General features: G+C 50.4%; 12 protein-coding genes across 12 annotated transcripts; 6 read left to right on the forward strand and 6 right to left on the reverse strand.

Moving 5' to 3' along the window:
- Nucleotides 1-329: 329 nt before the first annotated feature.
- Nucleotides 330-1,931, forward strand: VFPPC_09735 (diphthamide biosynthesis protein 2; the record flags this gene model as incomplete). The annotated part of the gene is made up of 1 exon (XM_018288220.1): nt 330-1,931. The coding sequence occupies one exon, from the start codon at nt 330-332 to the stop codon at nt 1,929-1,931; it is 1,602 nt and encodes a 533-aa protein (XP_018141187.1).
- A 712-nt stretch (nt 1,932-2,643) lies between these two features.
- On the reverse strand, nt 2,644-3,331 carry VFPPC_14648 (membrane-associating domain-containing protein; the record flags this gene model as incomplete). The annotated part of the gene is made up of 2 exons (XM_018292416.1): nt 2,644-3,198; nt 3,278-3,331. The coding sequence occupies 2 exons, from the start codon at nt 3,329-3,331 to the stop codon at nt 2,644-2,646; spliced, it is 609 nt and encodes a 202-aa protein (XP_018141186.1).
- A 1,645-nt stretch (nt 3,332-4,976) lies between these two features.
- On the forward strand, nt 4,977-5,270 carry VFPPC_16495 (hypothetical protein; the record flags this gene model as incomplete). The annotated part of the gene is made up of 1 exon (XM_022429023.1): nt 4,977-5,270. One exon carries the CDS (start codon nt 4,977-4,979, stop codon nt 5,268-5,270), a length of 294 nt encoding a protein of 97 aa, XP_022284239.1.
- A 512-nt stretch (nt 5,271-5,782) lies between these two features.
- VFPPC_14649 (glyoxalase/bleomycin resistance protein/dioxygenase) lies at nt 5,783-6,196 on the forward strand (the record flags this gene model as incomplete). Its single annotated transcript, XM_018292417.1, has 1 exon — nt 5,783-6,196. One exon carries the CDS (start codon nt 5,783-5,785, stop codon nt 6,194-6,196), a length of 414 nt encoding a protein of 137 aa, XP_018141184.1.
- A 445-nt stretch (nt 6,197-6,641) lies between these two features.
- VFPPC_09736 (MARVEL-like domain-containing protein) lies at nt 6,642-7,270 on the reverse strand (the record flags this gene model as incomplete). The annotated part of the gene is made up of 2 exons (XM_018288221.1): nt 6,642-7,096; nt 7,186-7,270. 2 exons carry the CDS (start codon nt 7,268-7,270, stop codon nt 6,642-6,644), a joined length of 540 nt encoding a protein of 179 aa, XP_018141183.1.
- Nucleotides 7,271-10,643: 3,373 nt separating this feature from the next.
- VFPPC_09737 (C6 finger domain-containing protein) lies at nt 10,644-12,571 on the reverse strand (the record flags this gene model as incomplete). The annotated part of the gene is made up of 4 exons (XM_022428671.1): nt 10,644-11,277; nt 11,387-11,703; nt 11,769-12,374; nt 12,500-12,571. The coding sequence occupies 4 exons, from the start codon at nt 12,569-12,571 to the stop codon at nt 10,644-10,646; spliced, it is 1,629 nt and encodes a 542-aa protein (XP_022284238.1).
- A 1,243-nt stretch (nt 12,572-13,814) lies between these two features.
- Nucleotides 13,815-14,372, forward strand: VFPPC_09738 (Hsp40 co-chaperone Jid1; the record flags this gene model as incomplete). The annotated part of the gene is made up of 1 exon (XM_018288223.1): nt 13,815-14,372. The coding sequence occupies one exon, from the start codon at nt 13,815-13,817 to the stop codon at nt 14,370-14,372; it is 558 nt and encodes a 185-aa protein (XP_018141181.1).
- Nucleotides 14,373-15,096: 724 nt separating this feature from the next.
- On the forward strand, nt 15,097-16,356 carry VFPPC_09739 (PAF acetylhydrolase family protein; the record flags this gene model as incomplete). Its single annotated transcript, XM_018288224.1, has 2 exons — nt 15,097-15,684; nt 15,772-16,356. 2 exons carry the CDS (start codon nt 15,097-15,099, stop codon nt 16,354-16,356), a joined length of 1,173 nt encoding a protein of 390 aa, XP_018141180.1.
- Nucleotides 16,357-16,645: 289 nt separating this feature from the next.
- VFPPC_09740 (glycerophosphoryl diester phosphodiesterase family protein) lies at nt 16,646-17,893 on the reverse strand (the record flags this gene model as incomplete). Its single annotated transcript, XM_018288225.1, has 1 exon — nt 16,646-17,893. The coding sequence occupies one exon, from the start codon at nt 17,891-17,893 to the stop codon at nt 16,646-16,648; it is 1,248 nt and encodes a 415-aa protein (XP_018141179.1).
- Nucleotides 17,894-19,440: 1,547 nt separating this feature from the next.
- On the reverse strand, nt 19,441-20,744 carry VFPPC_09741 (chitinase 18-4; the record flags this gene model as incomplete). The annotated part of the gene is made up of 3 exons (XM_018288226.1): nt 19,441-20,209; nt 20,271-20,588; nt 20,638-20,744. 3 exons carry the CDS (start codon nt 20,742-20,744, stop codon nt 19,441-19,443), a joined length of 1,194 nt encoding a protein of 397 aa, XP_018141178.1.
- A 627-nt stretch (nt 20,745-21,371) lies between these two features.
- On the forward strand, nt 21,372-22,725 carry VFPPC_09742 (WD repeat protein; the record flags this gene model as incomplete). Its single annotated transcript, XM_018288227.1, has 2 exons — nt 21,372-21,636; nt 21,704-22,725. 2 exons carry the CDS (start codon nt 21,372-21,374, stop codon nt 22,723-22,725), a joined length of 1,287 nt encoding a protein of 428 aa, XP_018141177.1.
- Nucleotides 22,726-23,964: 1,239 nt separating this feature from the next.
- On the reverse strand, nt 23,965-24,930 carry VFPPC_09743 (RhoGEF domain-containing protein; the record flags this gene model as incomplete). The annotated part of the gene is made up of 1 exon (XM_018288228.1): nt 23,965-24,930. The coding sequence occupies one exon, from the start codon at nt 24,928-24,930 to the stop codon at nt 23,965-23,967; it is 966 nt and encodes a 321-aa protein (XP_018141176.1).
- Nucleotides 24,931-25,487: the final 557 nt, after the last annotated feature.

The raw sequence follows: 25,487 nt of genomic DNA on the forward strand, positions 1-25,487 counted from the left end.
CCTTTCTTACAAGGAACTGGCAACTTTGCTCTCAGTTATTATATTGAACTTGACTTGACCGGTTGAGAGTCGAGATAGTTGAGCCAATCTCATCGCCTGGATTGCTCACCAGATGGCACCTATATCCTCATCTTGGTGGCCCCCAAATCCGCACCCACCGCAACCGGATATTCACACGCTCACCCCGCATTTACACAGGGTCCACCCCGCCAAACACCAGAAAAAAATTATGGCATGATGTTCGTTCAACACTTCTTCCCACGTTCAACCTGCTTACTTGCAGTATTAAAACCACCAGTTCAGGACCTATTCGGTTCCAACCCGAAATCATGGCTTCCGAACTCGCCGCGGCGCCAGTCCTATCCACCCCCGACGATCACATCCTCGAGGTTCCTGCCGCCGAATCGATACCCAAATCAACCCTGTCAGACGATGACCTGCGATCAACGTACGAAATCGGGCGAACAGCAAGCGAAATCCGCCAAGGAGGGTGGAAGAAGATTGCGTTACAATTCCCAGATCACATGCTTGTTGACGCGCCACGGGTTGTGCAATTACTAGACGCTGAACTTGCTTCTTCACAAGGAGATGACAAGACGAGACGAATTCACATTCTGGCCGATACAAGCTATAGCGCGTGCTGTGTGGACGAAATCGCTGCAGAACATGCAGATTCGGAGGTTGTTGTACACTATGGAAGAACGTGCTTGAGTCCTACGAGTCGATTACCCGTCATATACGTCTACACGTCTCACAAGCTTGACCACGGCTTGGTTGTGGAAAAGTTTGCTGCTGAATTTAGCGACAAAGCAGCCAAGGTTGTTGTCATGGCAGACTTGACGTACCAAGACCACGTTGACGCAATAGTAAATCTTTTGAAGGAGGCGGGGTACACAGATATCCTGGGCACAAGCGTTGCGGGAGATCCTGCAGCCATAATACCAAACCGAAAGATTGATGGGCCAGAAATGACAGAGGAAATCATTAAGTCGCACTCGCTGTTTCACATTTCCGATCCACCTACTTCTCTGTTGTTGGCTTTACAAACTCGCTTTGCGTCGCTTCACGTTCTCTCCACGACCGACTCAGCACCTACCATGGACAATCCGACTTTTAGAGCGGCAGGTCTTCTGCGTCGACGATTCGCGCGGGTTCTGTCCCTTGCGTCCGCAGGGGTGGTGGGCATCTTAGTCAACACCCTTTCTGTATCGAATTACCTAGCATCCATCGACTTGCTAAGGGAAAAGATTGCAAAGGCAGGGAAGAAGAGTTACACTGTCGTCGTTGGTAAACTAAACCCTGCCAAGTTGGCGAATTTCGCTGAGATCGAAGGCTGGGTGGTAATTGGGTGCTGGGAAAGCGGCCTTGTTGAAGATGATGTTGGATATTGGAGGCCGGTTGTCACGCCGTTCGAAATGGAAGTAGCGCTCATGAGTGAGGAGGAGAGAATATGGGGCGAGGAGTGGTGGGGAGGCATCGAGAAGCTCAAGCAGGAAGTAGATTCCACCAAAGACGCTGATAAATCACACTTGCAACGCGAGGAGGATGCGTCGATAGAGGCAGCCGGGGGAGATGGCGTCGAGGGCGAGGAATCTCTACCTCCTCAATTTGACTTGCGGACAGGTAAACTCATCAGTCACAGTCGGCCCATGCAACTCACTGTGCGAAGCTCAAGTACGAGCAATGATGATAACGGCACAGAATCTGGAGGTGCGAATGGGGCACAGTCAAACGCCGTGACGAAGAGGGTCGCAGGCGAACTGGCTAGTATCAACGGGGTCGCGAGCCCTGGTGCAGATTTTTTACGATCGAAGAGGACGTGGCAGGGCTTGGGGACGGATTTCGACCAAGAGGCAAGCACTTTGATGGAAGAAGGGCGCAGTGGAGTTGCGAGAGGCTATCATGTGGGTGAGGATGAAACAAGACATTAATGAATTTGTCTTATGATACCAATTTTTCGGTTTTTTAGGTAGGAGCATTTAAAATGAGTCACATGGCATGGATACGGTATTTGGGACTTGCAAATGTATTAACGTTGTATTGATATCATGACATATAAAATGGTAGGGTATCCGGTCAAATACACATTTCGTACAAGCGAGTATGTAATCTAGTAAGTGCTTTGCAGGAATCTTGTCCTGCAGCTTGGAGGTGATATTCGTCGCCGCATTTCCAGCGGGACTCTCGACGTCGTTTCAGTCGTACGAACATGTGAGCTATGGTGAAGATTTTGTTGTAAACAAAGGGGATCGTAAAAGTCAAGCGTAGCATTTCCCTTTCATATCCGAACTGATTCTCCGAAGTCATTTTTGTGTGAAAGCATCACCCGAAGGCGAATTGCTCTCTGTAGTCTTTTAGTCCTTTGCAAGACGTAACAAGTCTCGGTTTGTAGTCATTCCAATTTCCGCACTTGCGGCATAGGGAGTGTAAACCATTCGGAAGGTGCATGACTTGTCGCGAATCTCTTTGGAGATGCCTCATAATATCCGGGCAAACATGATGCGTTGTCTTGCGAAACCCATAACGCGCGGCGTGCACCTGATCAACAATGTCGCTCTCCCAGCCAGCGACGCCTCTCATTTGCCTCGGCCAAGCTACGACTTAAAAATGAAGTTTTTTTTGGCAGACACAGAGCATCACACCTCAAACGTAGACTCGCTGGCGATGAGAGTGTGGGCTTCGGTGGCTGTGACGAGATCCGCCAGAACGGCTTCTGTGACGATGGCTGTGGCGGCTGGAGTGGGTGCGGCGGCGCTCATAAACGACGCGCTCATCGTAGTGATCGCCGTGGCTAAAGGCGGCAAGGGCCGTGGTAGCGAAGAAGATGATGTTCATAATGGCGAAGGCCCAGCTAGCTTTGAGCATGGAGCAGGGCTTGCCCGTCTCCCAGCCCCAGTTGGGGACGGGAATGTGATTTGGCGCGTACCACACGGAGCTCGAGTCAGGGTTGGTGCAGTCGGCGTCTGCGATTCCTCGCATTTCATAAACACCAGCAATGAGCGCACCCATGAAGCAAAGATCGACCAGAGATATGAAGCGAGCGTTTGCAGATGAGCGGTGGTAGCTGAAGAGCGTGAAGACGGCCCAAGCCAGGGCGAGAACGACGAGAATAAAGAGGATGAGGATCGAATCGGGGGTCAAGGCGTTGTGGTTGACGAATATGTTGATGAACCAGGCGAGCATGCCCATGGGAGGTATCTGAAGCACATATTTGTGAGTACTTAAGTAGGGTAACTTTTGGCGACGGCGCATTTGCAGTGGGAGTCTTGAGCCTTACCAAAGTGACGATTTGGGATATGCGAGTGCACACAAAGATTATCATGAACAACATGATGGGCAATTGTTTTCGAGAAACCCAATCAAATGTAAGTTACCTAGATATGTCTTGCAGGTGCCTGTCGGCCAGGGACCTGGAACAAAGCGGATGGCTTGGCTTAACTCTGAGCACTAACGCCGCTGCCGATGGTGGAGGAGAAATCAAATGGTCAATCGTGGTGTGGAACTTGAAATGCGACCAGTCAACGTGGCAGGGTCAAGTGCGCAAGTGGGATGCCAGGAATGCAAAAGAGAGCAAAATCAAGGCGGGGAGGTCGACGGGGAAAGCAATGGTATTATATCAATCAAAGTAAGGCCAAGAAATTTATTTATTGGATGGGCTGGGAATGGAGAGCGCAAAAAATGCTTCGACGCAAGGGCGGGAGTGCATGGATTTGTCGAGAACGCCTGCATGATGAAGGGAATAAATAAGACGGTGGCTGGGCTGTGTGTGGTGGATGGACATTGATGGATGGGTGAGATGGTGAGCCGTTTGGCTGCCCAGTTCTAAGTTGGTGACGATGGTGTACAAAGTCCAGCGCAAGGTGAGAGAGATCCACCCGCTCGTGCACGTTTCCCTTGGTCTAGTCCAGTCAAGTCAAGTCTCTTTTTGCCCAGCCTGCATACGAAACAGGCTGCAGCTGCAGCTGGGCACAGCAGACCACATCTTGTCTAACCGAAAGCAGCGGCCATGGTCAGAAGAAGAGGAAGATGAAGAGGAAACTGGAGAAGAATAAATGCTGAGACATGATGATTGTTATTTTTGCCCAAGTATGGAGCCTTTGTTGTGTCTGGTGGATTCAACCTGTTGACTGGAGCCAGACTGACGGACCGCTGTACCTTGTCGTGTCAACGGTCCAGTCCAGCCAGGAACCAGACACCAGCACATCGTCTTACTGCTCTGCTCTGCTCTGGTTTGGCGGGGTATGATGACGTACTCCCCCCAACCCAGAAACCCAGCTCAGAGCAAGTCAAGTGAGTGTCAACCAGACTGGGAAAATCATGCATCCTTGCGCTAGTCGGTTGAATTCGATGTGCCCATGCTTGAAAGTCAGCTCCAACATGCTGTCGTGTTTTCTCGCTTGGCCACGAAATGCTGTCTTGAAGCCTTCTTTGCCAACTTCCCGATCCGTAGCTTTCCATAGATTTTTTTTGTTCATCTGCATGGATAATTGATAGATGGGCAGGGGAGTTCCCAACATTGACCATTGTCTGGTGGGGCCGGGCCGAGAATTTGGAGAGGCTGGGCTGTGATGTGCTCAACCAGACCAGACTGAACATGGGAATCCGGGAGGCTGGAAATGCTGGGCGCCACACCCAGCAAATCCACCTGCTCCAGCCTTCAATGTCAAGTCCTTTTCACTTTTTTTTTTTTTTGGCAACCAGACCAGAAATGACTTGACATTGATGATCTTGGAGCCGTTTGTGGGGCATCTTGGATCTGGCAGTTCCATATCTGTTTGAGATTGATCCAGGAACCTGCAAGTCATCCACATGGTTCTGCAACTGATTCAATGTGAACTGTCAATTTGGATATACATATACTGGTCGCTTGGTGTTCCAGTTGGTGAGTCAGTGTAGGACTTCAATGTTATGTAACGAAATTATCAGCTCATGGTTGCACAAAGAGTGCCTGTGTATTAATACTCTCGTGCTCAGTGATGAAATGTCGAGTCTCGCAATTGGAATTTCTTAACGTCCCTGGTTTTCCATGGGTGAATGGCGGGCGAAATACACCAGACCTTTTGACTTTTGCTCACTTGGCGCATTGCATGATGCTGATTGCCGTACCAGCCAGACTTGGTCAATCTCAAGCTCTTTTTCCACGACTGAATCCCCCAGAACTGCAATTCACGACCCGAGACATCCAATCCATATTCTTCCACCACAGCGCCGTGAACTACCAGTGCAGACTCGTGCAACACAGGCAGCCGCACCTCCAGCTTCCTCTCTGAGCTAAGTCTACTCAGTGCGGCTCTCAAAGCCATCAGGTGGCTGTTCAGCTGCCCTTCCAGCACCCAATGCAAGTGGCTAACTTCGCGTGAACTCCGATGTGCTATTCTGGCTCAGGCTGATGCTCCAGAAGACCCCAAACGCCACCTTTGGGATCGGTCTGTTCCAGAGGGAAGCCTATGGCGATTGGCTGTCTGACATGAGAAGCCAGGCAGCAAGACGCCACGGTCTGAATATCCGCGAGCGAATGCGAAGCTACTGACGGCGATGCGGTCTCGCAGATCTTTTACCGTACGACACTGCATCGCAAGGCTCAGATATTGTCGAGCTAGATTGTCGGCCGTCTTGTTTGGGCTACAGTAACTAAATATAAAAGACGTCCGTCGACACTTGTTAAACCACTTCGTCTTGGCGACAATAGCGTCAATTCCTAAGCTTCTCTCACACTCAGAACAAACAGCACCCAATTGGTGTGCATTTAGAACCTATCTTTGACGTTCGGAATCTCAACACCATGGCCACCGCCACAACTAGCGAACCACTCCTCACTATTTCCGCCATGTCCCTCATGACGGAGAACTTGGCGGCCTCCAAGGCATTCTACACCAACGTCTTTGGCGCGCGTGTGCTCAATGAGGATGCCGAATCCTGCGCCGTCAAATTCAACAACATCATCATCAATTTGCTTGATGCCGCCGCGGGGGACGAGCTTATTCGGCCGTCCAAGGTAGCGTCTCCGGAAGTTGGCAAGCGGTTCCAGCTGAGTATCTGGGTAGACGACCTTGATGCTACCATGGAAAAGTTGAAATCCAAGGGTGTTGAGTTTCGGTCAGGTCCTGAATTGCGACCCTGGGGTTTGAGAACCGCTACCTTTGATGACCCGGCTGGACACAATTGGGAAATTGCGGAGGATGTCAGCAAAAAATAGTCTTGAACACTCGGGGGAACACAAGAGGAGGGTTGCTGTTGCTGTAGCTCGTTCATCACTTTTTAGGGTCATGAATTCATGTCAAACAAAACGACCGCTTTGGATATCATTATTAGTTAGAACCTGCTCAAAATAACCCATGGCCAACAGCGAAGAGAAAAATTCCCAGTAGCAGTCCGTAAAACGTCTCCCTATAAATCTCATGCCAACATCATCATACTGTGTTCCCAGCAACCTTGTTTTCGCACAGAACTATCTCGAGCGAGGGTATCAATCTCCACTAGCTCCCAAATCACATTTCATCCAGACAAGACCAAATCCAAAAAGAATAAGATAAACTAAGGAGAGAAAAAGGGGAGGCCCACAAGCTTTCTGCTTGAAGCCCTCTCATCCACAGCACATCGATGAAGTTGCGTCCAGTAAAGTCAGTCGTCAGCTGGGGACTTTATGCGCCGGGATACGTCTGAGCCGTCTGAGTGGTCATTTGGTTGCCAGTGCTCTCGGGATTAGAGCCCTTCTTGAAGCCGTGCTTGAGGAGGGCGAGTAGCTCGAAAACGGTGAGAACTGTGAACATGGCCCAGATGAAGAAACCGAAGGCAGTAGCTGCCTGCGCGGCCCTGTACGGGCCACAAACAGAGGCGACATTGCAATTGCCAGCGCCGATGAGAGCAGCAAGAGCAATAGAACCAGCAAACCAGAAGAGAGTGCTAATACCCAACAGCGGCAGAGCAACGATGCTGTGGTACAAAGATGACATGAGGCGAGGAACAACGGCCAGGTAGACCAGAACAAGGATGGTCCAGATGGTGTTGAAGAGCATAAAGTTGACCTGAGAAGGCGAGCTGACGTGGTAGTAGTACCCCCAGCCGCCATATCGGGAGCCATTCCACGAATTAACGACTGTGGGAATAGTCAGTAAATATTCACAAGGTGGTTCGATTTGGACAGTGAATGTATTCATGTCCTGTCGAGAGAAAGTGTTTACGTACCATATGCTAGGAGGCCCAATGTTATGATATTGAGTAAAGCAATGGCACCAACAAGGACCAGCTTGAGAAAAGCGGGAATCTCCATGGCGGGTAGTTGGTAAGTCTGATCTGCCCAGGACACTTGTGTAAGCACGATGGTGGAGTAATAGACAGGCGGTCAAAAAGAAGAAGGAAAAATGCCTGCTCAACAAGGAGGGAGCTTTACCAGACAGATTCGTGCAGTATTGGGCCTAAATGGGGATGTAGGCGTCGCGGATCGAGGCCGAGAGAGGGAAGGAGCTATCGGTACGGTCTGGTTCGATAAGGTGCACAAGACAACAACCGAGTATTCGGAAGACTGGAGGAAGGAACGATGTGCGAAGTTACGGTGCAGTACGACGAGGGGCGTTCTGTTTTTACAGGTATGAAAGAAGAACTTGAGACGAGGATTCGTCAACTATTTTAATGCTGTGGGTGAGTGACTGTCTGCGACTGACCAGGGTGAATCTCCATGCCAGGTGGGGAGCGTCATTCAGCTTCTTTTATTTTCAAGCTGCGAGCCAAGCACATCAGCCTGCTTCCGACAAATCAGCCCAAGAGAGACTGGTTTGGGGCGCTAAATGCGAAAAAGTGAGTCAACGCCTCGGACAACCCAAAGCAGGGCATCAACGAGACCACTTGAACGACGAAAGCCGAGCCTAAACTAAACATGTGGCGCAGTCCCGTTTGCCAATTTCAAAGCTGTTTGGAGTCTTTCTTCAGACACCTCGAGCTGAGTGCGTTGCGAACATTTCGCCCTCCCCCCTTGAATGGTCATCATATCCTCAAGCCTCAAGCCAAGGTTGATCTTGGTTTCATTCACGTTCTTGACTACCTAACTGGGTAGGAAATAACCAGACTGTTCCCGGTGCTTGGCACAGTGCGCCGTGCTCCGTGTTCTGTGTAACACGGCGTAGCCACAGGCATTACGCAACTGACGCGACAGGTTCCCATCGTTGGATGGCCTGACAGAAACCTCCAATGTCCCGATGCCGCCCGTGGCCCCTCGATGACGATTTCCGGCCTTGGCCTAAGCCAATCCCTCGCCAAGACCGGCAGGCGGGTCTGATGGTGGACAGGGAGCTCAGCTTGTTTCTCTCGTCTTGCATATTGGTTCTTGCTGGGTCTCTGACCTCGTGGCTTGTCTCTCATTCCCTGCAGGAAGATTCCAAGGCTGAAGGCGCTAATGGAACCAGCCCTGTCCGGGAAGCTTGATCATGGTGCTACTCTACAACACCGAAAAACAAAGCTGGACGATTTCTTTCCCCCCAAAAGCGAAAGCGCAAGAGATACCATCGAGGGGAGGAGGCTACTAAGCGTAAAACCGAAGATTTGGGCACACAGTCCGGCCGCTATTTCCAAAGTATTGCCCCAGATGTCCAGCTTCGCCTGGGTTTATATGGTCGGATCTATGTCTGAAACGCAATCAACTATGGCCGCATCAGACAGCCTGAGCTGGTACCAGAGCTCACACTTTGTTTGTGATGAAGTCTCCATTGACCGCTTTTTTGAAAGCGAGTCCGCTCAATGCTTGATAAAATATCTTGCGCGAAGCAGCCTCATCACTCGCCCTGGGTTCCTAAATAGTCAAGCTGCACTGACATTCGCATAAATGAATACTGCTTCACATGCCAGGGCAAAGCGGTGCACCAGCTCTCCCCTCCAGCGACTGGTTTTGTCCCAGTTGCAAGCTTCTGCAACGCTGCAGGATTATGGAGCTCTCAGAGCCAGACTCGAAAGCAAGACGCAACTCGTGCCGGTGCCACGGCAGATGATAGTGGGCGGTTATTGGCACCGGCCGGTGACGCTAAGTGAGGTCATGGGACAGGGCTGGACGGTACATGTAGCCGGGCAGTGGGACTGGCTTTGTGGCTTTTCGTGGCTTCTCGCTTCGCTTCTCACGATTGAAGCATGAACCGCCTTCATTGGCAGTGCTGTTACCACCATAAAGTTCAACTGGAACTCGCTTGAAGCTGATCCGGCCGGTCTGGTAGACTCAACATTGCACAAGTTGGCCATCCTCCGATTTTTACGGCTGCCCCAAGCAAGACCTCCGCAGATGTAAGCATCCGTGGCCGCCAATCTCATGCAAGCATGTTGGTCAACGAACACCCAGACAGGGATGAAAAATCGATGGCCACGCTGGGGCTAAATTTATGACAACCCCCACCGTCGAACGGCTCCCCTAACGGAAAATATCCGCACAGCACACAAAAGAACCACTGGTCCGTGTTGAGCTCTGTGGTTATTACTGAGAGTATCCTCAAACGAAACAAATGTGTTGCTCTGCGAAATCAGCAGTGCAAGTGTTTGGCTCCGGAAAATGGGAATACCCCCAATAATCGCCCTGTCGGATCGGTCAACCCCCAATCTATACGACCCCTTTTCTTCGAACGCTGGCTCTTCAATCTGGCACCAGTTTGAGAGGACAGTGAAATTACTTGCAGGGTCCCCCGTCAATAGGCTCTGCGTTCCAAGCTCGGCGCCCTCTCTCTGCGAAATTCTCCGGACAGGGCAATCAAGTTGACCGATTCTGGTGCCATTATGCTCTCCAGTCGCGTTTATTCAATGTTGCTACGGAAAGAGTTGTAGTGCATGCAGCCCAACTTTTGCCCGGTTTTCCGTGGTAACAACATTGGAGGGGACTATTGTTGGTTTCAAGCCGCTCGTATTCACGAATAAGCCGAATGCTACGAATTTTATAACGCTAAGACATGCAGTGCTCTCGAATGCGAAATTGAGATTCGTTTGAATGTAGCTTCTTACGAGTACCAGCGATGGACAATTTACTCAAGTCTTTTCTCAAGAAGGACCAGACTGCCCACTGGAACAGAGATGTGGTACTGGAATGAGTATGGAGTATGTATCTTTGAATCGTGGATGGGCAAGCTTGCCAAATAGGCATCCGAGAGTGGAGAAGGATGGCGCATAAGCTGAGCCAAGGGTAGGCGAATTCGGGACGCGCCCTTTGGATGAACTCGGATATGGTGGCTGAGCGAGTGGATGAAACAGCCGCAAGGTGGTGGTGATGGTCTGACCATATGCTTGAATCAGGGTTGCGTTTTGAGGTTGTGATTATGAATGCCTTTTCAAAAACGACACTGACTATCTAATTCAGCCTTTCACAGAAGGCACGGGAAAGAGATAGGCTAGATGGCTATACAGCACAAGTCCAAGCGTCATCCAACGACTCTCAAATCTGACGGGCTGGTGTAAAGGTACAGTCTGCCAGTATCCGGTTTTCGTCCAGCGCTTTTGATATGTCCATTCACCGACATACGACTAAGGAACCTGGGACTTAGGTGGGAGTAAACGGGAGTACATGCGTCTATTTTCGAGCCTGACCCCCGATTTCTTCTAGTTTGAACAGTAATGAGAAGCAGTTTGGGACAGATAACGGATATTCGGCGGGGGTTTTATTTTTGAATGGTGGAGGGAGTTTATGTGTCAGGTGCAGACAGAGTGTCATTGCTGGCGAAACCCTCCGCTTCGACAACTCGCCTCATTTTCCATACATACATTAGATCGAGTTTGATAGCCGAGGCGACGGCGAATGCTTGGCCAACGCGTTCCACCATTGCGACAACTTGATCACGCTGCCATTGATAACGCGAGCGGGAGCCGGCTATCCGAAGCGGGAACAAAAATACAAGGGGCGACAAGGTGGTTCGATCCAGACCAAGCTCTGTCAAAGCCAGGATTGTGTGCAGATGCTGCACTATGGTGGCTTGATCGAGGATCGCGACAGCTATGTTTAGTCGTTGCCAGTGAAGCAGCTCGTAGTCGAAAATCCCCGAGAGGTAAATGCTAATGGCAGCGAAGAAAACACGAGCCATGAGACTGCTCGGATCTGATAGCCCTTGATGCCCGCCGCCTTCTTGATGGCGGCCGTCGTTCAACCCTGGAGAATCTACCAGTCTGAAGCTTGACAATTGGCCTGTTTCAGGGATATAGGCTGTACTCCAACTTCTCAAAGCCTCTCGAAGACGATGTCCATCCTCGGCTATGGCTCTAGCTTCGGGCCCGGGTATTTGCGAGGGCGAAATTTCCTGTGCTGCTATAAAGGTTGCAGCTCTTTTTGGGGCGTCAGCGTTGTCTTGTAGGAACAGCCTGATGATGGGAGGGACCGCCAACACAGCACCGTGATAACCGACTGTGAGCAGTGGAGCAAAGTTGAACTCACCTCACACGGAGATTGGAGCACATTACCATGATGTCGAGCAACGAATCCACCGGTCTCCAAGAATTCCTGGCGACTCCAGACTCGAAGTTCACCTCCTCGGACCACATATCTCGGGACAATGCAACCCATTCCGGTTCTGTGAGAAAGGTCGGTTCATTGAATAGAATGGTCCTGCTGACTTCGAACATCCTGGCCTGAATGAAGAAGGCCAACCCGGGGCCCGAACGACACGACTCGGGGCCACTGGCTTTCAAAGCCACAGATGTGCCGTGGACGATGTGTTGTAGCCACCAGTGGCCGGTGACATCATTCATGAGCTGAATTGCATTAGCATTGGTTTTCCATGTTTTATTTATCCCAAACACAGGACTGAGAAACGCACCTCGAACAGGCCGAGAAAGAAAGTCGTCCACAGAATACAGACGTGTTGATCCTGTTTTCTTCGTTGTGGCTGTTGGGTTGCACCGAGCCTCCATGCACCAATAGCCTCTTTAAGACCATCGACTGCATATGAGTAATGCTGAAAAGCTATCAACAGGGACTCCCGCTTTGGTGGCCCGTCATTCGCGTTCAGTTTGCCAGCATACATTGCGCCAATAGCCAGCATGGCATTGAGGAGATGGTTTCCTTTGCGAGAGTGCAGCTCAGCCAGCTGCTTCACTTCATCGCCGGCTGTTCGAGAGCGGCCAGTGAAGTCATTCCTTTTGGAGAAGGTGTCGAAGAAGGTGATGTAAATGGTGGACTTGTCATTGAGACGTCTGGGAGGAGGTACATAGTGGTTGATGTGTGAGACAGTGACGGTGGCTGTGGCTGTGGACGGAGATGGCAAAGTCGAGGTGCTCGGCCGGGAGAGCTTCAAGGACCAATTTATCTGCGTCTTTTGCTTCCCTCTTTCGACAAGGATCAGTTTATTGGTCTTGTTTTGAGATGTATAGGTGCATGCGATGTGCCGACGAGCACAATGACTGCAGGGCACATCTCCAGAGCACTGGCGGCGGGTGTGTCAGCAAAAAGAAAGAAAGGGGTTAAAAAAAAAAATAGAAAAAAATAAATAAGGGTATTATAAGTTATCAGAATTATTTGTGTGGATGGATATGTGAATGGGTTGCCTACTTTGAGATGACTTGTTGAGCATGCAGAACAGCGGGATCGCTTTGCCCGGGAATCAAATGGACCCAGGGGCATCTCCTAAGTTTCCTTCCTTGTTCTTGGAGGCGGTTGGCGGGTTGCGTGGATTGCGTGGATGCAGAAGAAGGGTGTTCTGTGTTGGCATTTTCTGGCTTCAAAAGGCTGGCTTAAGAAGGCGAGTGAAGAAGTCGATGTGTTTGTGTGGTTTGATTGTGACTCTAATGACTCTAATGACTGTGATGACTCTCTGGTTACTCTGTTCTGGTCTGGTCTGGTGGGACGCAGACGCAGACGCAGACGCAGACGCGGAAAGACGCAGACGGAGACGGAGATGGAGACGCGGATGGAGAACAGAGAGACGTGGGCAATTGATGTGGAATGCCCTCGTTTATTTGGCCGCATTTGAACTGCCGGGGGCGGCAAAGCAGAGCGAGAGCCTGATGTAATGCCGAAGTTTGAGCGAGTTTTCGTTTCGCCCGAAACTGTAATTTGCTCATTCATCATTCATGGACGTGCGAATTCCAGGCAGCAGACCACCATACACTCTCGGGTATGATGGTATCGACATCAGGAGTACTCGCTACCCGCTACTGCACATAATTTGTACAGGGCTAATTGCCCGATTTCTTTCCCTTTTTTTTCTTCTTCTTTGAAATAGCCCTGTTATGATTAGGTACAGCCGCCGTGGATGGTTCTTGGTCCCTCGAATTCAACTCAAGACTACCAGTTACTGGGTTAAGGGATAGATAGCTATGAAACTAAATATCTGATCTGATCTCATCTGATCTCATCTGACTGCACATTACGCCTTTGACACCCTTTTGTCCAGCCTAGTTACCGCCATACATGTACAACAAACCAGACATGCACGAGCAGGACTTGAGCGGTTATGCGTCAGTTACAACCTGAACTGACCTGACCCAACCATTGTCAAACTAGAGTTACAGCACACGGACAAAGCGTCTTTCATGGACGGTAGAGTCCTCACGATATAAGTGTCGCGCTATGCCACGTCGCCATGTCTTCGCTTTTTCTCTCCAAACATTCGTACATCTCACCGTGACATCCAAGCACCAAACACAGATCTGCTTCGATCGAAACCCAAATTCAAGCCATGCACACCGCCAGAGTATTTCATAGAGCTTCTCAGATGTGCCATGGCCCCAGACAGTCTACCACCAGGCGACGACACTCGCTCTCCTCTTTAAAGCAATCTTCACTGCCTGAATGGCCGTCAAGTCCCTCTCCAACGCCGCACGAAATTTTGGGCGCCGCACCAGGAGCTCCCTACTCCAAAGCCATGTTCACCCAGCTCGTCAAGCTGTACCACCCTGATCTGTCTGGCGCAGATTCAAGGGCCAGCAACATTCCTGAGCTGGTGCGTCTAGAACGATACCGGCTCGTCATCGCGGCTCATAACCTGCTTAGCGACCCGCGCAGTCGTCGATTGTACGAATCGAGTAATCAAGACTGGTGCAGCCCTAAGAATTCGTGGAACAGCGAGGCATGTCACCATTCCAGGTCGCATTCTCAAGGCCACGAGACACAGTCCTCCTCTTCTCCGAGTCCCATGCGTCAACGGCCCATATATACGTCGAATGTCACCTTTGCCATGTTGTTATTCGCTCTGAGCATGCTCGGGGCGGCTTTACAGATGAAGAGACTAGCTTCCAGTCGGCGTGATGGTAAGACGCTGGAAGTATTTCTGCAGGAAGCTATTCAGGAGGAAGTTCAGGCTTGGGCGTCCGTGTTGCAGGGCCAGTCGAAGGATGACCGCATTCTTGCGTTTCTTGCTCGACGGCATGGTGTGCCTCATCAGCTACAGAGTTGGGTTACAGCTCATGGCTGCCAGAGCTGATGTGTCTGGTGCCTCTTTTTCGCAACTGGACAGTATCGTGAATCCATGAGTCGTGAGATTGGAGGGCCACATCATGGCATTGTCTGGTCTATTTGTGTCTGCGGCTGTGCCTGCATTCTCCCTTCCAAACCGCACCAACACCCAAATACCATCAAAGCGGCGCATTTACATCATCTGGCAGAAGCACTCGAGATATTGAGCAACATTGAAATTTTCAATCAATCTCTCCGATACGTCGGACATTTTGGAGCGTCTATATTAGGCTTGCGTTCGGTCTAGGTGAATCGGAATCGGGCGCCGGTCCCCACTTTCCCAATTGGGTAATCATCTCGCGAGATTCCCCCTTGGCCACGCACGAAAGACTCATTTCACACTATATAAGCCTCGTTTGCGTGACGTGGAAATAGGGTTCCTGCTCATTTTAACTTGTATGGCTTTGGGATTATTTGCGGGGAATGACATCTATCGTGTACGTAGCTCAGATTGCGTTGCTGTGAGCCGCTGTGCTGCTCTCGTCGCATTCCTGTCATATTCAGTTTAGCTTCACTTCATCATCGCCTCGACAGCGGGTTTGCAAACAACTATATATACATAAGAGACTATGCTGTTGATTTCTCAATCATGTCACCAAATACCACGGGTATCATCACCACTACCGACAAAAAAAGCAATTCATCTTCGTGTGCCTTGACGCCCAACTGAACTACACTCCAAGGTCAACATCATGAAGCCAATCCTTTCCATCATCTCCCTGTCCACAGTATCGGCCATACTGGTTCCGCCACCGACCGGCCCTTATGATGTTGCCATGAAGGTGCAGTCAGTCACCGACTCAAGTCGACCGGCTGATCCTTTCGAGGCAAACGGCTCTCCCAAGGGCCGCCACGTCTTGTTTTCCACCTTTGTGCCCGTGGAAAAGGGAGCGGGTGGCAGTTCATGCCCTCTTGCGACGGTTCCCTACATGACGCCCAAGGTGGCCGCTGCGTATGGAAAGCAAGCCGCTCAGGCTGGTCTCCCAGAAACGCTCTTCGCTTCCTTCGAGATGCAGGTTTGCGATTTGGCCAAGATAAATCCTTGTGGTGGAGGTCCCAAAACAAACAAAAAGTACCCAGTGCTGCTGTTCACGCCTGGCCTCGCAGAGTCTCGACTTTTATACGGCGCGGCTGCTAGGTCTCTTGCCAGCCAAGGATACGTGGTGGTTACGGTAGATCATCCGTTTGAAGCTAATTTCGTCGAGTTTCCTGATGGGTCTGCTACCGCTGGACGCAATATTTCAAGTACCGATGAGCCTATCAAAACAAAGGCTATGCAGGTAAGGAAGACTGACGCCGTTTGTTTTGGCTCAACGGTTCAGGGTCCAGTCCATAAACTCTATTCACTAGTGCTAACCGGCCTCTAGGTTCGAGCCGAAGACCTGTCCTACGTCATCGACCAACTTCAAAACACGACACTTACCAAGTCGCTTCTTGGCGGGTTGGCCCGTTCCCTGGATCTCAAGCGATTAGCAGTATACGCCCATTCCGTTGGAGGAGGCGCCGCCGCGATTCTGGCTCGAAATGATAAGAGGGTTCGAGGAGGCGTCGATTTCGACGGCCAGGTTGTGGAACCGATAAGAAGCCAGGGTCTCAACAAGCCCTTCCTTCTTGCTGGAAGATATGGTCACAGTGCTCCGGATTCGTCAGATCCCACTTGGAACCAGTTTTGGCCTCACCTGACCGGTTCGCGTGTGGAACTCGCCATCAACGGCACGGCCCATGGCTCTTATACCGACCGACCTTTGCTCCTTTCCGCCCTCGGCCTCCCCGATCCCGTTCTGGACCAAGTTGCTGGAGAGATTGGGTCCGTCAGGGGTCGAAGACTCGAGACAATTGTCAATGATGTACTCATGAGTTTCTTTGATTTGGTGTTTTACAAGAACGAACAAAAGTTGAAGGGTCTTCCCAAGGCTTATACCGAAGTTTCCATCACACGCAGCAGCTTGTAAATCTTAGATAGAATCGCCACAGCCGTGTCTCTTTACATTACTGTTTATAATAGTGCTTAATTTGATTTCTCTATCACGGGTCTACTTATCATCGGAGTATTGCGAAATGAAGACCCTCTTTACAAAGTCTAATATATCTCAAGGCATGTTGTGGCATCTGCCGGCTGATATTGGATCAGGAAAGCGTCTAAAAGTTATATACATGTAATTATTGAACATGAAGTCATTGGAAACATCCCCCATCCACTTTTTGGCCCTTTCAAAGAGAAACAAATTTTCCCGTCAAAGTTTACTTCAATCCAATGCCGAAGCAGTTGGCGTAGTAAGTGACGGTGCCACTCCAGTCAGAAAACATACCGGTAACACCAACCTGCCTGGCCAAAACATCGACGTAGTTATACATATCTCCATCCTTTGTCACAATATCCCGAACACTGGTGTAGTAATAGTCGCCCTTTTCGTGAACGAGAGCCAGAGGGCCAGATCGTTCTAAACTCCAGGAAATCAGCTTGAGGCCCAGCGCCTTGGCCTTCTTGGCATATGCACTGGGGACCATGACGCCGTTCTTTACTTCAACGAGATAGTGCATAGGAGGAGCCATGGTTTTGACACCCGCCTTGGCATAGAGTGTCAAATTCTGCACTGCCTGAGGCATTGCGCCGGCTTCGTCGCCAGACTCGTCGAGGAGAACAGCAGTTTTGCCAAATGCGGGCTCGTTCTTGATCCAGTAGAGGACCGACTTCACTTCAAAGCTCTGGGACAGCACTCTTGAAGCCGGCACCTTGAGATGCTTGTACGTATCAATCATCTGCTGAGCAAACATTTCGTGGGTGTAGTTGCCCTCAAAAGGCATGGGAACTTCGGGTGCCTTCAACTCCGGAGTGTGACCAAGTCCCAGAGACTCAACCAAGGCGATATGCTCCTTGAGATCCATAACCTTGCCGCAGGTAGCGTATAGGTCGGTTCGCCAATTCGGAGTGCCGCCGAGATAGTCCTTGGGGCTCGTAGCCGTGGCGTTCGAGCTGTCCATCTTAGCACATAGCGACTTGAACTCGGCCAGAGTAATGTCACTAGTGCAGCATTTGGCCGATGCCGGCTTTCCATCCTTTGCCGGAGTAAAAGGCTTTGTGCACTTTGCATTAAGTGACGGGATATTGACAATATTGGTGGTTGTGTGTAAGTCACACTGGCTATGACGGCAGACTAACTGGCGGTCCTTGGTGAACGTAACATCACACTCGAGCACCCCAGCTCCCATGCGAGCTCCAGCCATGTTAGACTCCCTCGAGTGCTCGGGGAACTGCAGACAAGCCCCTCCTCGATGACCAATTGAGAAAGTAGAAGGCTTCATTGTCATCTCCTTGCAAGAATCCAGCTTGGATTTGAGAGGTCCATCCGTCATGTTATTGACCAGATAATACGGCCTCGGTCCTAGATCGATGTGCTTCATGGGCTTGGGCTTCGTAGGGCAAGGAGTTCCCGAAACCTGGCTGACGGCCACGAGACCGACCAACAGGGAAGATGCAACCGCATGCATGGCTGGGACCGTAGTATGGGCTGGAGCTTGGCGGAGAACGAAGGGACCAAGACACAGAATGAAACCTCAAACGATTGATTTATACACGGGTGTAATTGAGCCAAAAAGCAATGGCAAATCATCCCCAGTAACTGAGTAAACAGGTCCATAGGGACTACTTATACTTCTTCACGGTTGTCTCAAACGGTCACCCCGTGAGTGGCCATGGCTGACAGCACTGGGCAACAATGCGAACGGGATTTGCCAAAGCTCCGCAACCAACCAACATAGCGCGGAGAACAGAGTGACATGTTCGATCGTACAGATTATTGCAAGAAGCACAAACTCCAAAACATGCGCTCGGAATGGCGTTGTGACCGGGGTCGAGTCGGTATTTGAGTGGGTAAGCTTCTTTTCAAGCTGCTTCATGTGGACCACACCTTCGTCGTTGGGTCCTTTGGATGGCCTGGCCAAGACAAATGCCCCAATTATTTTCGCTTCCAATTCGGTGTTGTTATGCATATTATTCATTTCTTAGTACCTGGATGAACTCTCGGCAGACAGTCAATCCACCTGCTCGTTTGGATGCGGAGAAGGACGTTACATTTATTCGCAAAGTTCCCCAGGTCAATTGCCGCCTCTCCAAAAGGTCGTCACTTCTTCTCGGTGCAGGTCCCGTGGTTCCGTAGTTGCCTGGATAATTTCGCGTTCTTAGACAGAGAGACACCAAAGAGAAAGCCAATTCAGGCTCAACGCTCATCCAGCAACTTATCTCTTTTGTCCCACCTGCAAGAGAACATTGGCTGATGTGCAGTCGAAGTGGTTCAGTTCATCCTGTAATGTGTGGCTGAAGGTTGCCCTGGTCAAGACCGCGCATAGATGCATGGTGAAGATTGTCAGATTGTCGTGCGTGGGTCAATTGAGCACCATGATTCGTCATGGGCCACTTGAGTATCTTATCAGACCAAACAAATGTCCCTCAATCTAGAGGCCCTCCAGACTTGGCATCTGCATTTGGCCAAGGAGCCTAGATCTGGAGTTCTGCAGCGGGGTCCAATTTGTTCTTTCTTGAAGGTCCTGAATAATGTCATGCTGGCATTCCAAGACCATTCCAAGCCTCTTCACCCACCACGTGGTCAGGTATCAGAAGTGGTGATCTGACATTCTCGGCCCTAGTGAATAATTCAATGCTTAGAAAGATAGCTGCTATGCACACATATAGCTCAAGAAGACCAACTCACCTTACGAGCTCTTCCACGTGGAAGGTTTGGCGTGCATGCCAAGACGGGTCGAGACCGAAATTGTCAAAGAAGCCACGGGAAAGATGCTCAAAACGTCCATCAGCTTCATCTCAGAGTCCAGTATTGATGACCAACCCCAAGGTAATTACTCCGTACAGACGCAACCCTGGGTTTTCACAGTTCTGAGCAGAGTTACATTGCAGAAACATATGCGTGAATATTTTCTCCACTTGCCGATGCATGACAAGTTCCGTCAGAGGAGCCCTGGCCGGTTAAAGAAACATCTCTCGTGACGAACCCGTGATGACAAGGAATCGGTTTCGATGACTACAGTTCATCTTTGTCTTCGCGGTCCGCTGATTTGTCCACCCGCAGGCTCCGAAGGGTTTCCATGGTTGCCTGTAAGTGAGAGAAATTAGGTGCATCTTCGCCCAAACCCCATGCAAATACACCCCCTAGCTTCCTTTGATAGACAATATCTCTCAGCTTCTGGTCAATCATCTTAGGTGTATCGAAGGTCCACCATCGTCTCTCCTTGTCATCCCAATAGCCAAAACTACCATCTTCAAAATACTGGCCATTGAGCGTCGCGCGAGAGAACGACTGTTCCAGATCTAGAGGCGTTTTGTCATGCCAACTGAAGGCACCAGTCCGGCCGAGATCATCACCTGTCTTGGGGTCTTCCAGAAGCTGAGTCGGACAACCCAGGGGATGGTCCGGGTCACACTCCTCGGTCAACGCCCATTTAACATAGTAAGCCAGCCCTAAGTTCAGCATATGAGCTTCTGCGCCGCGTTCGATGTAAGTCTCAATGGAACTCAATGATGCAGATACACCACTGTGATGTTTTACCATGGTGTCGCGCCGATTTAACAAGTCGTAGGTCATGACGTTGATAAAATCCACCTGAGCGACAATCCTGGGTACAGTATCTTCTGTGAATGCCATAAGATCCCTCTTCAGGCCTGGAACTGCGATGGATAGGATCTTCTCGGTGCCAATGGTGGCACGCAAATCCGTCAACAACTGGACGAAGGCTTCGATTTCCCATGACCGCTCTTCATTTGGGATAGTTTTATAGTCATCACGGTTTCCACTACATTCGCTACTGGTTAGTTCTGGAAATATAAAAACACCATCGACAAGGAGGCACTCACCCAGGGTACTCCCAATCGATATCAATACCGTCAGCGCCAGTGAGGCGAATCATGTCGCGGACATTCTCACACCATATCCTTCTTGAAAAGTCGTCTCTACTACCTTCTTCAAATCCTTTAGAGTCACCCCAGCCACCGATAGCGACCATGACCTTAGTGCTAGGGTGAAATTTATCCCGAACATCCTGGACACTCGTGAAAAGGGGGAATTCGGGCGAGCTTCGATTGGAATTGAAGATATCAGATCGCATGAAGGCGATGATGACATGTGTAATTCCCTCGGTAAGACTCGGGTCCGACGGAACAACATTGTGTTGTCTGGGGTGACTGTTAGCATCTTGAAGAGATTATACAGATTAGAACCTACCCAGTAAGGTACATGACGCAACGAGTAGGAGAGGTTTCAGAGGCAGACACCGCCATGATAGACAGAATGATGAGCCATGCCTTTGCCCATATTGAGGAGATACTCATGATCTGGCTTTGGGGAATTGCAATACCAAGATGTCGGTCACCTCAATATCTTGGACTCCTCACCACTGACGCTTCTCCACTATGACTTGTCGAGTGCCTTCAAATTTAAATGGATTGCCAAATTTGTAGAATGAACAACCAGGAAATCATATTACACGACGGAGTTTGCTTCGAATCTCGGATCTGAAATTAAAAGTGTCTGTCCTGCTGGAAAACGAAACAGCATTAGAAGGGATTGGCTTGCTTTTGGATTGGGGGGATTTGGAGTATGCACAGTGCGGAAGACGACCCTGGGCGGGCTGGCACAGTACGGTAGATGGATTACCTGGCCTTGGTGAGTGGGTGGGTGACGGGACCTCTGACGTCGAGAAGGCTGGAGCTCAATGGGAAAAAATCCTTCAACCTATTGTCCATTTGGAAGAACAACGACCAATTGCGCAGCCAAAGCGCCAATTTATTGGCATTGGCCAGATCAGAGTACCACGGGGAGCATTTCCGACTGCACACAGGAGAGAAATAAATTCAATTCTCTATTCGATTTGCCCTGTGCAAGAGTTTCTCGGTCGACTATCAATTCAATTCGTTTGACTCCCACCAAGCTAAAGAGAAGCTGTCCCTCAAGCCGCCATGTTCGAGAATCTTTGCACACTGCCGCTGCAGTCGGATGTGTTCACGACGGCCTTGCACCCTACCGAGCCTCTGTTAACCGTGGGCTTATCGAACGGCCATGTAGAAACATTCCGACTGCCGCCCAGCAGTGCTTCTGATGAGGACGATGCGGACGCTGACACAAGCGTGTTAAGCGATGGCAAAGGCATGGTGGACACGGTCTGGAAAACGAGGAGACACAAGGGAAGCTGCAGATGCTTAGCTTATAGTCATGATGGCCAGGGTATGACATGTCCTGTTTGCAGAGCTCAGGAAACCCAATTAATGGACGCTGACCGAATGTCATTTAGCAATGTATTCTGCCGGTACCGACTCTCTAGTCAAATACTTTGATGCAAACAACGGAAAGGTTATTTCGAAATCCTTCATCCCAACCACTACCTCCGTCCCCGACGCCCCGACGCTATTACATGTTCTCAACCCCCAGAGCCTTTTGCTGGCGACTGACTCTGGTGCCCTGCACATTGTCGATTTGCGAGACGGCGCGCCAGGGAAGAAACCTGCGCAGACCCATTTCCCCCATTCCGACTACGTCTCATCGATCACGCCTCTGCCTCCTTCAGAAGAAAGCACGAGCGGATTCTCGAAACAATGGGTCAGCACAGGTGGCACGACACTAGCAGTGACTGACGTTCGTCGAGGCGTGTTGGTACGTAGCGAAGACCAAGAAGATGAACTTTTGAGCGCTTGTTTTATGCCCGGGATGGGACCCAAGACCAAACGCAACAACGGTGTCATCGCAATCGGCTCTGGTAGCGGTGTCCTCACCATCTGGGACAAGGGATCATGGGACGACCAACAAGAGAGAATCATTGTCGACGGCGGGAAAGGAGGAGGCGAAAGCATCGATGCCATGGTCAGAGTTCCGCAGGAAATGGGCCTTGGCAAGAAAGTCGTTTGCGGCGTCGGTGACGGCAGTCTACGTATCGTCGATCTCGTTCGGAGAGAAGTCGACAGGTCCATCAATCTACGACATGATGACATGGAAGCTGTTGTATCACTGGGTTTCGACTGCGGCAACAGACTCATCAGTGCTGGAGGCAAAACCGTCAAAGTATGGGAAGAACTGTCGGAATTACAAGGCGGAGACAGCGATGAAGATGAGGACCAAGACGATGAGGACGATGACGAAGAAGAAAACATCAACGGCAAGCGACCAGCTGTTGATGGCAGTGACGATGAGGACGACGACAGTGAAGATGACGGCGTGGAGGAAATGAAGCGACGAGCTAAGCGCCGCAAGGAGATTCAGAAGAGCAAGCTTGGGCCAATGGGAGCACATGGGGTTATGGGCTTCGATGGGCTCGACTAGTTGCTGGCAAGGAGGTCAAGAGGATAGAATGGGATCATATGTCTCCCTCTTGTCTTTCTTTTCTGTCCTTTGTTAATATCTTGTTCTTTTACTCCTTTGCATTTCAGCGGAAGGTGTTTAAATATATAGAGGTGAGGTTTCTAAGGACTAAACCAAAAACTGCGACAGGACTGCACAAATAGAGACTTCAGCAGAAGTTGTGATAGCCATAACTTTAGAGAGGCATACCGGGCAAAGGCTGGGCAAATATGCTATATGACAATACAGCGACTCCTTTCCGTCAAATTTCGACAAATAATAAGGCAATAATCCAGGTATTAGAACATGTTGATGCGTTACTTTGTGTCCACCGTGGAATTTGGACAATGAATTCAATCTTTTATTCATCCATACGAATCATACAATTCCTTGTTTTCCCTATACTCCCATCGTCATCAAACCTCCTCATTCCCATCATAAGTGTGCATTCGTAAAATCCTGACATAAAAACAGGATGAGACTACTGTGGTGTTGCATATTCTTGCTACCAGAAGTCGCATCATGCATTGCTTCATGTCAGATCGAAAGGTAAATCTTCACCCAGTTTCCAGCGTCGTCATGGAATATGATTTAAGAGTTGTTGGGTATCAGTGCCACACCTGGTTAAGCACACTCATTGTCTGTCTGACGCTTTGTATCCAAGCGTCCCATTTAAGCGACGCTTAACTCCAAGCATGGTGACAAAAACATAAACGGCCGTGCTGGAGAGGTCAATCAAGCAGTCGCATCCATATTCTTCCCGAATTTCCACGTCCAGAGTAACATCGTATTCCATCTTTGCTATGTCTGACAATGGTGTGATGGAGCTCGTCAAGGACTTGTGCGGAAAACTTGACTTGAGCTGTCCAGACACCACGAAAGCAAAAATAAAAGAAACAAAGAAAAAGGAAAAGAAGTTCAGGTGCCTGGTCGTATATATAAGGCATCGGAGAGACTTGGAAGGGTAGAGGCGGTAGGCGAATTTCGCGTAAGAAGCTTGTTCTTCTCTCAACGTAACGTTTGCTTGGAATGAGCCAACTCCGATCGAGCTCGCTCCATATCCAGTCAAAAATGGAAGCGAGAAACAAATTTGCGGCCACATCGGTTGTCGCCTGCTGGCTTGCATCGTGAATGGCCGGATGAGTTGAGTGTGAAAATGCATAGCCGCATACAACGTCAGAAATGCTTGAAAATTGTGCTGAAAGCCTTGGACACATCGCCTTAAACACCTGGCAGATGTATATAACTCCATTGTGCTGTTTCGTCTTCGTTCCGCAACTCGGTTGAGCGTGCCATGGCTACTTCGTCAGTCGGCGCAGATATGCGCTTTGGCAAGCTCGAAGTGAGATCCTCGTCATATATGACAACAGAGGGAAGAACTTTCGGGTCGCGGAACGAGGTGGTGTGCGGTCCCTTGCCGTGCCGTGATGAGGACGCGTATTCACGATCTCGGCGGTGTCGACTATCAGATTTATTGCGGCCACTACCACTGCTACCACTGCCACCGACCCTGCCGCTCATGTTACCGTGTCTCGCGGGACAAGCATCAAGAAGTAGAGGCATCATTTCCGAACCGCTGTACGTCGTAGGAATGCAAATGTGAGGGATACCCTTGCGACATCCTATCGCCTTAGCAAGTCCAACAGCTGAAGCCCCGCCAACACTGATAACAACGTCCCGGTCGTCTATGCGAGAAACGGCGTCGTCGACAACCCGAGGCGGCACGTTGACAACGGCCGAGTCTAGGATACGCGAGTTGAGATTCGGAATGAGGGTCTGGATCCGGCGCGCCAAGGCGACTCTTGATGGGCTAGAAACGATCAAGGGCGAAGAGACGCGCAGACGGCCTAGTTCAGTTGGAAGCCGTGCTATTGTGCCTCGGCCGTAGACGATTCGCGGCGAGGCTGGTTCAGAATGAGACCCCTCGGTTCGTACAGATTTGGGCGAGCCGGAAGAAGATTTGCGGAGGTAAGGAGGAACTTTGGGAGCCGAATCAGCAGCCGAACTCCCACTCGCACGTCGACTAGGAGCAGTAGAGGCGGCGTCAACACTGCTCCCAGCACCACTGCTAGCACCGCGAGACGGCTGGCTCCTGGCCAGGCCGGACGAAGGTGACGAGCCGCCCAACGAAGCGGCCGCAGCGGTAGGGTCCCCGGTCGTGGTAGTCGAAATGGCGGTTGTATTCATAGCCCGGTGTGTGATATGGGCTTCGGTTACCGACCGGCAAGACGAATTGGAGGTCGGAGACGGCGTTCTCAACGGTACAATGCGGACATTCGGTAGTGAGTTGAAGGTTTAACGGAGCCGAGTTGAAGGATACGATCATCGGAAGTGAAAAGAGTTGCCGTAGATCGAGACCCCATTTTCTTCGGGCTTCCGGGGGGATTGCGTCTTAATGTGATAAACCCCACAGAAAAAGTGCCATGCTAGGTCTCAATCTAGCTTGGTCTTAGAATCCAGTCTGATCGGGCCAGTTTTGTCAGTCAATACATACAGACTTGAAGGCACTAGGAGAGGAGAGGAGAGGAGCACTTGAGAGTCGAACCAGGTGCCTGGCTCTTGGGTGCCGAGGTGGGGTGGCGTCTGGTGCATCATCAAGTGGCTCACTCTGCCATCTCATCCAGTCATACCAGGCTTCGTCAAGCCGTCAAGGATTACCAGACATCAACAGGACACATGTGCAGGCAGGAGGATGCATGCCCTCTCTGCTGGATGGCAAGGTCACTGGTGCGAGGCATGGCCAG

This window comes from Pochonia chlamydosporia, chromosome 6 (genome assembly GCF_001653235.2).
Source record: "Pochonia chlamydosporia 170 chromosome 6, whole genome shotgun sequence".
In the NCBI taxonomy this organism is placed as follows: Eukaryota; Fungi; Ascomycota; class Sordariomycetes; order Hypocreales; family Clavicipitaceae; genus Pochonia; species Pochonia chlamydosporia.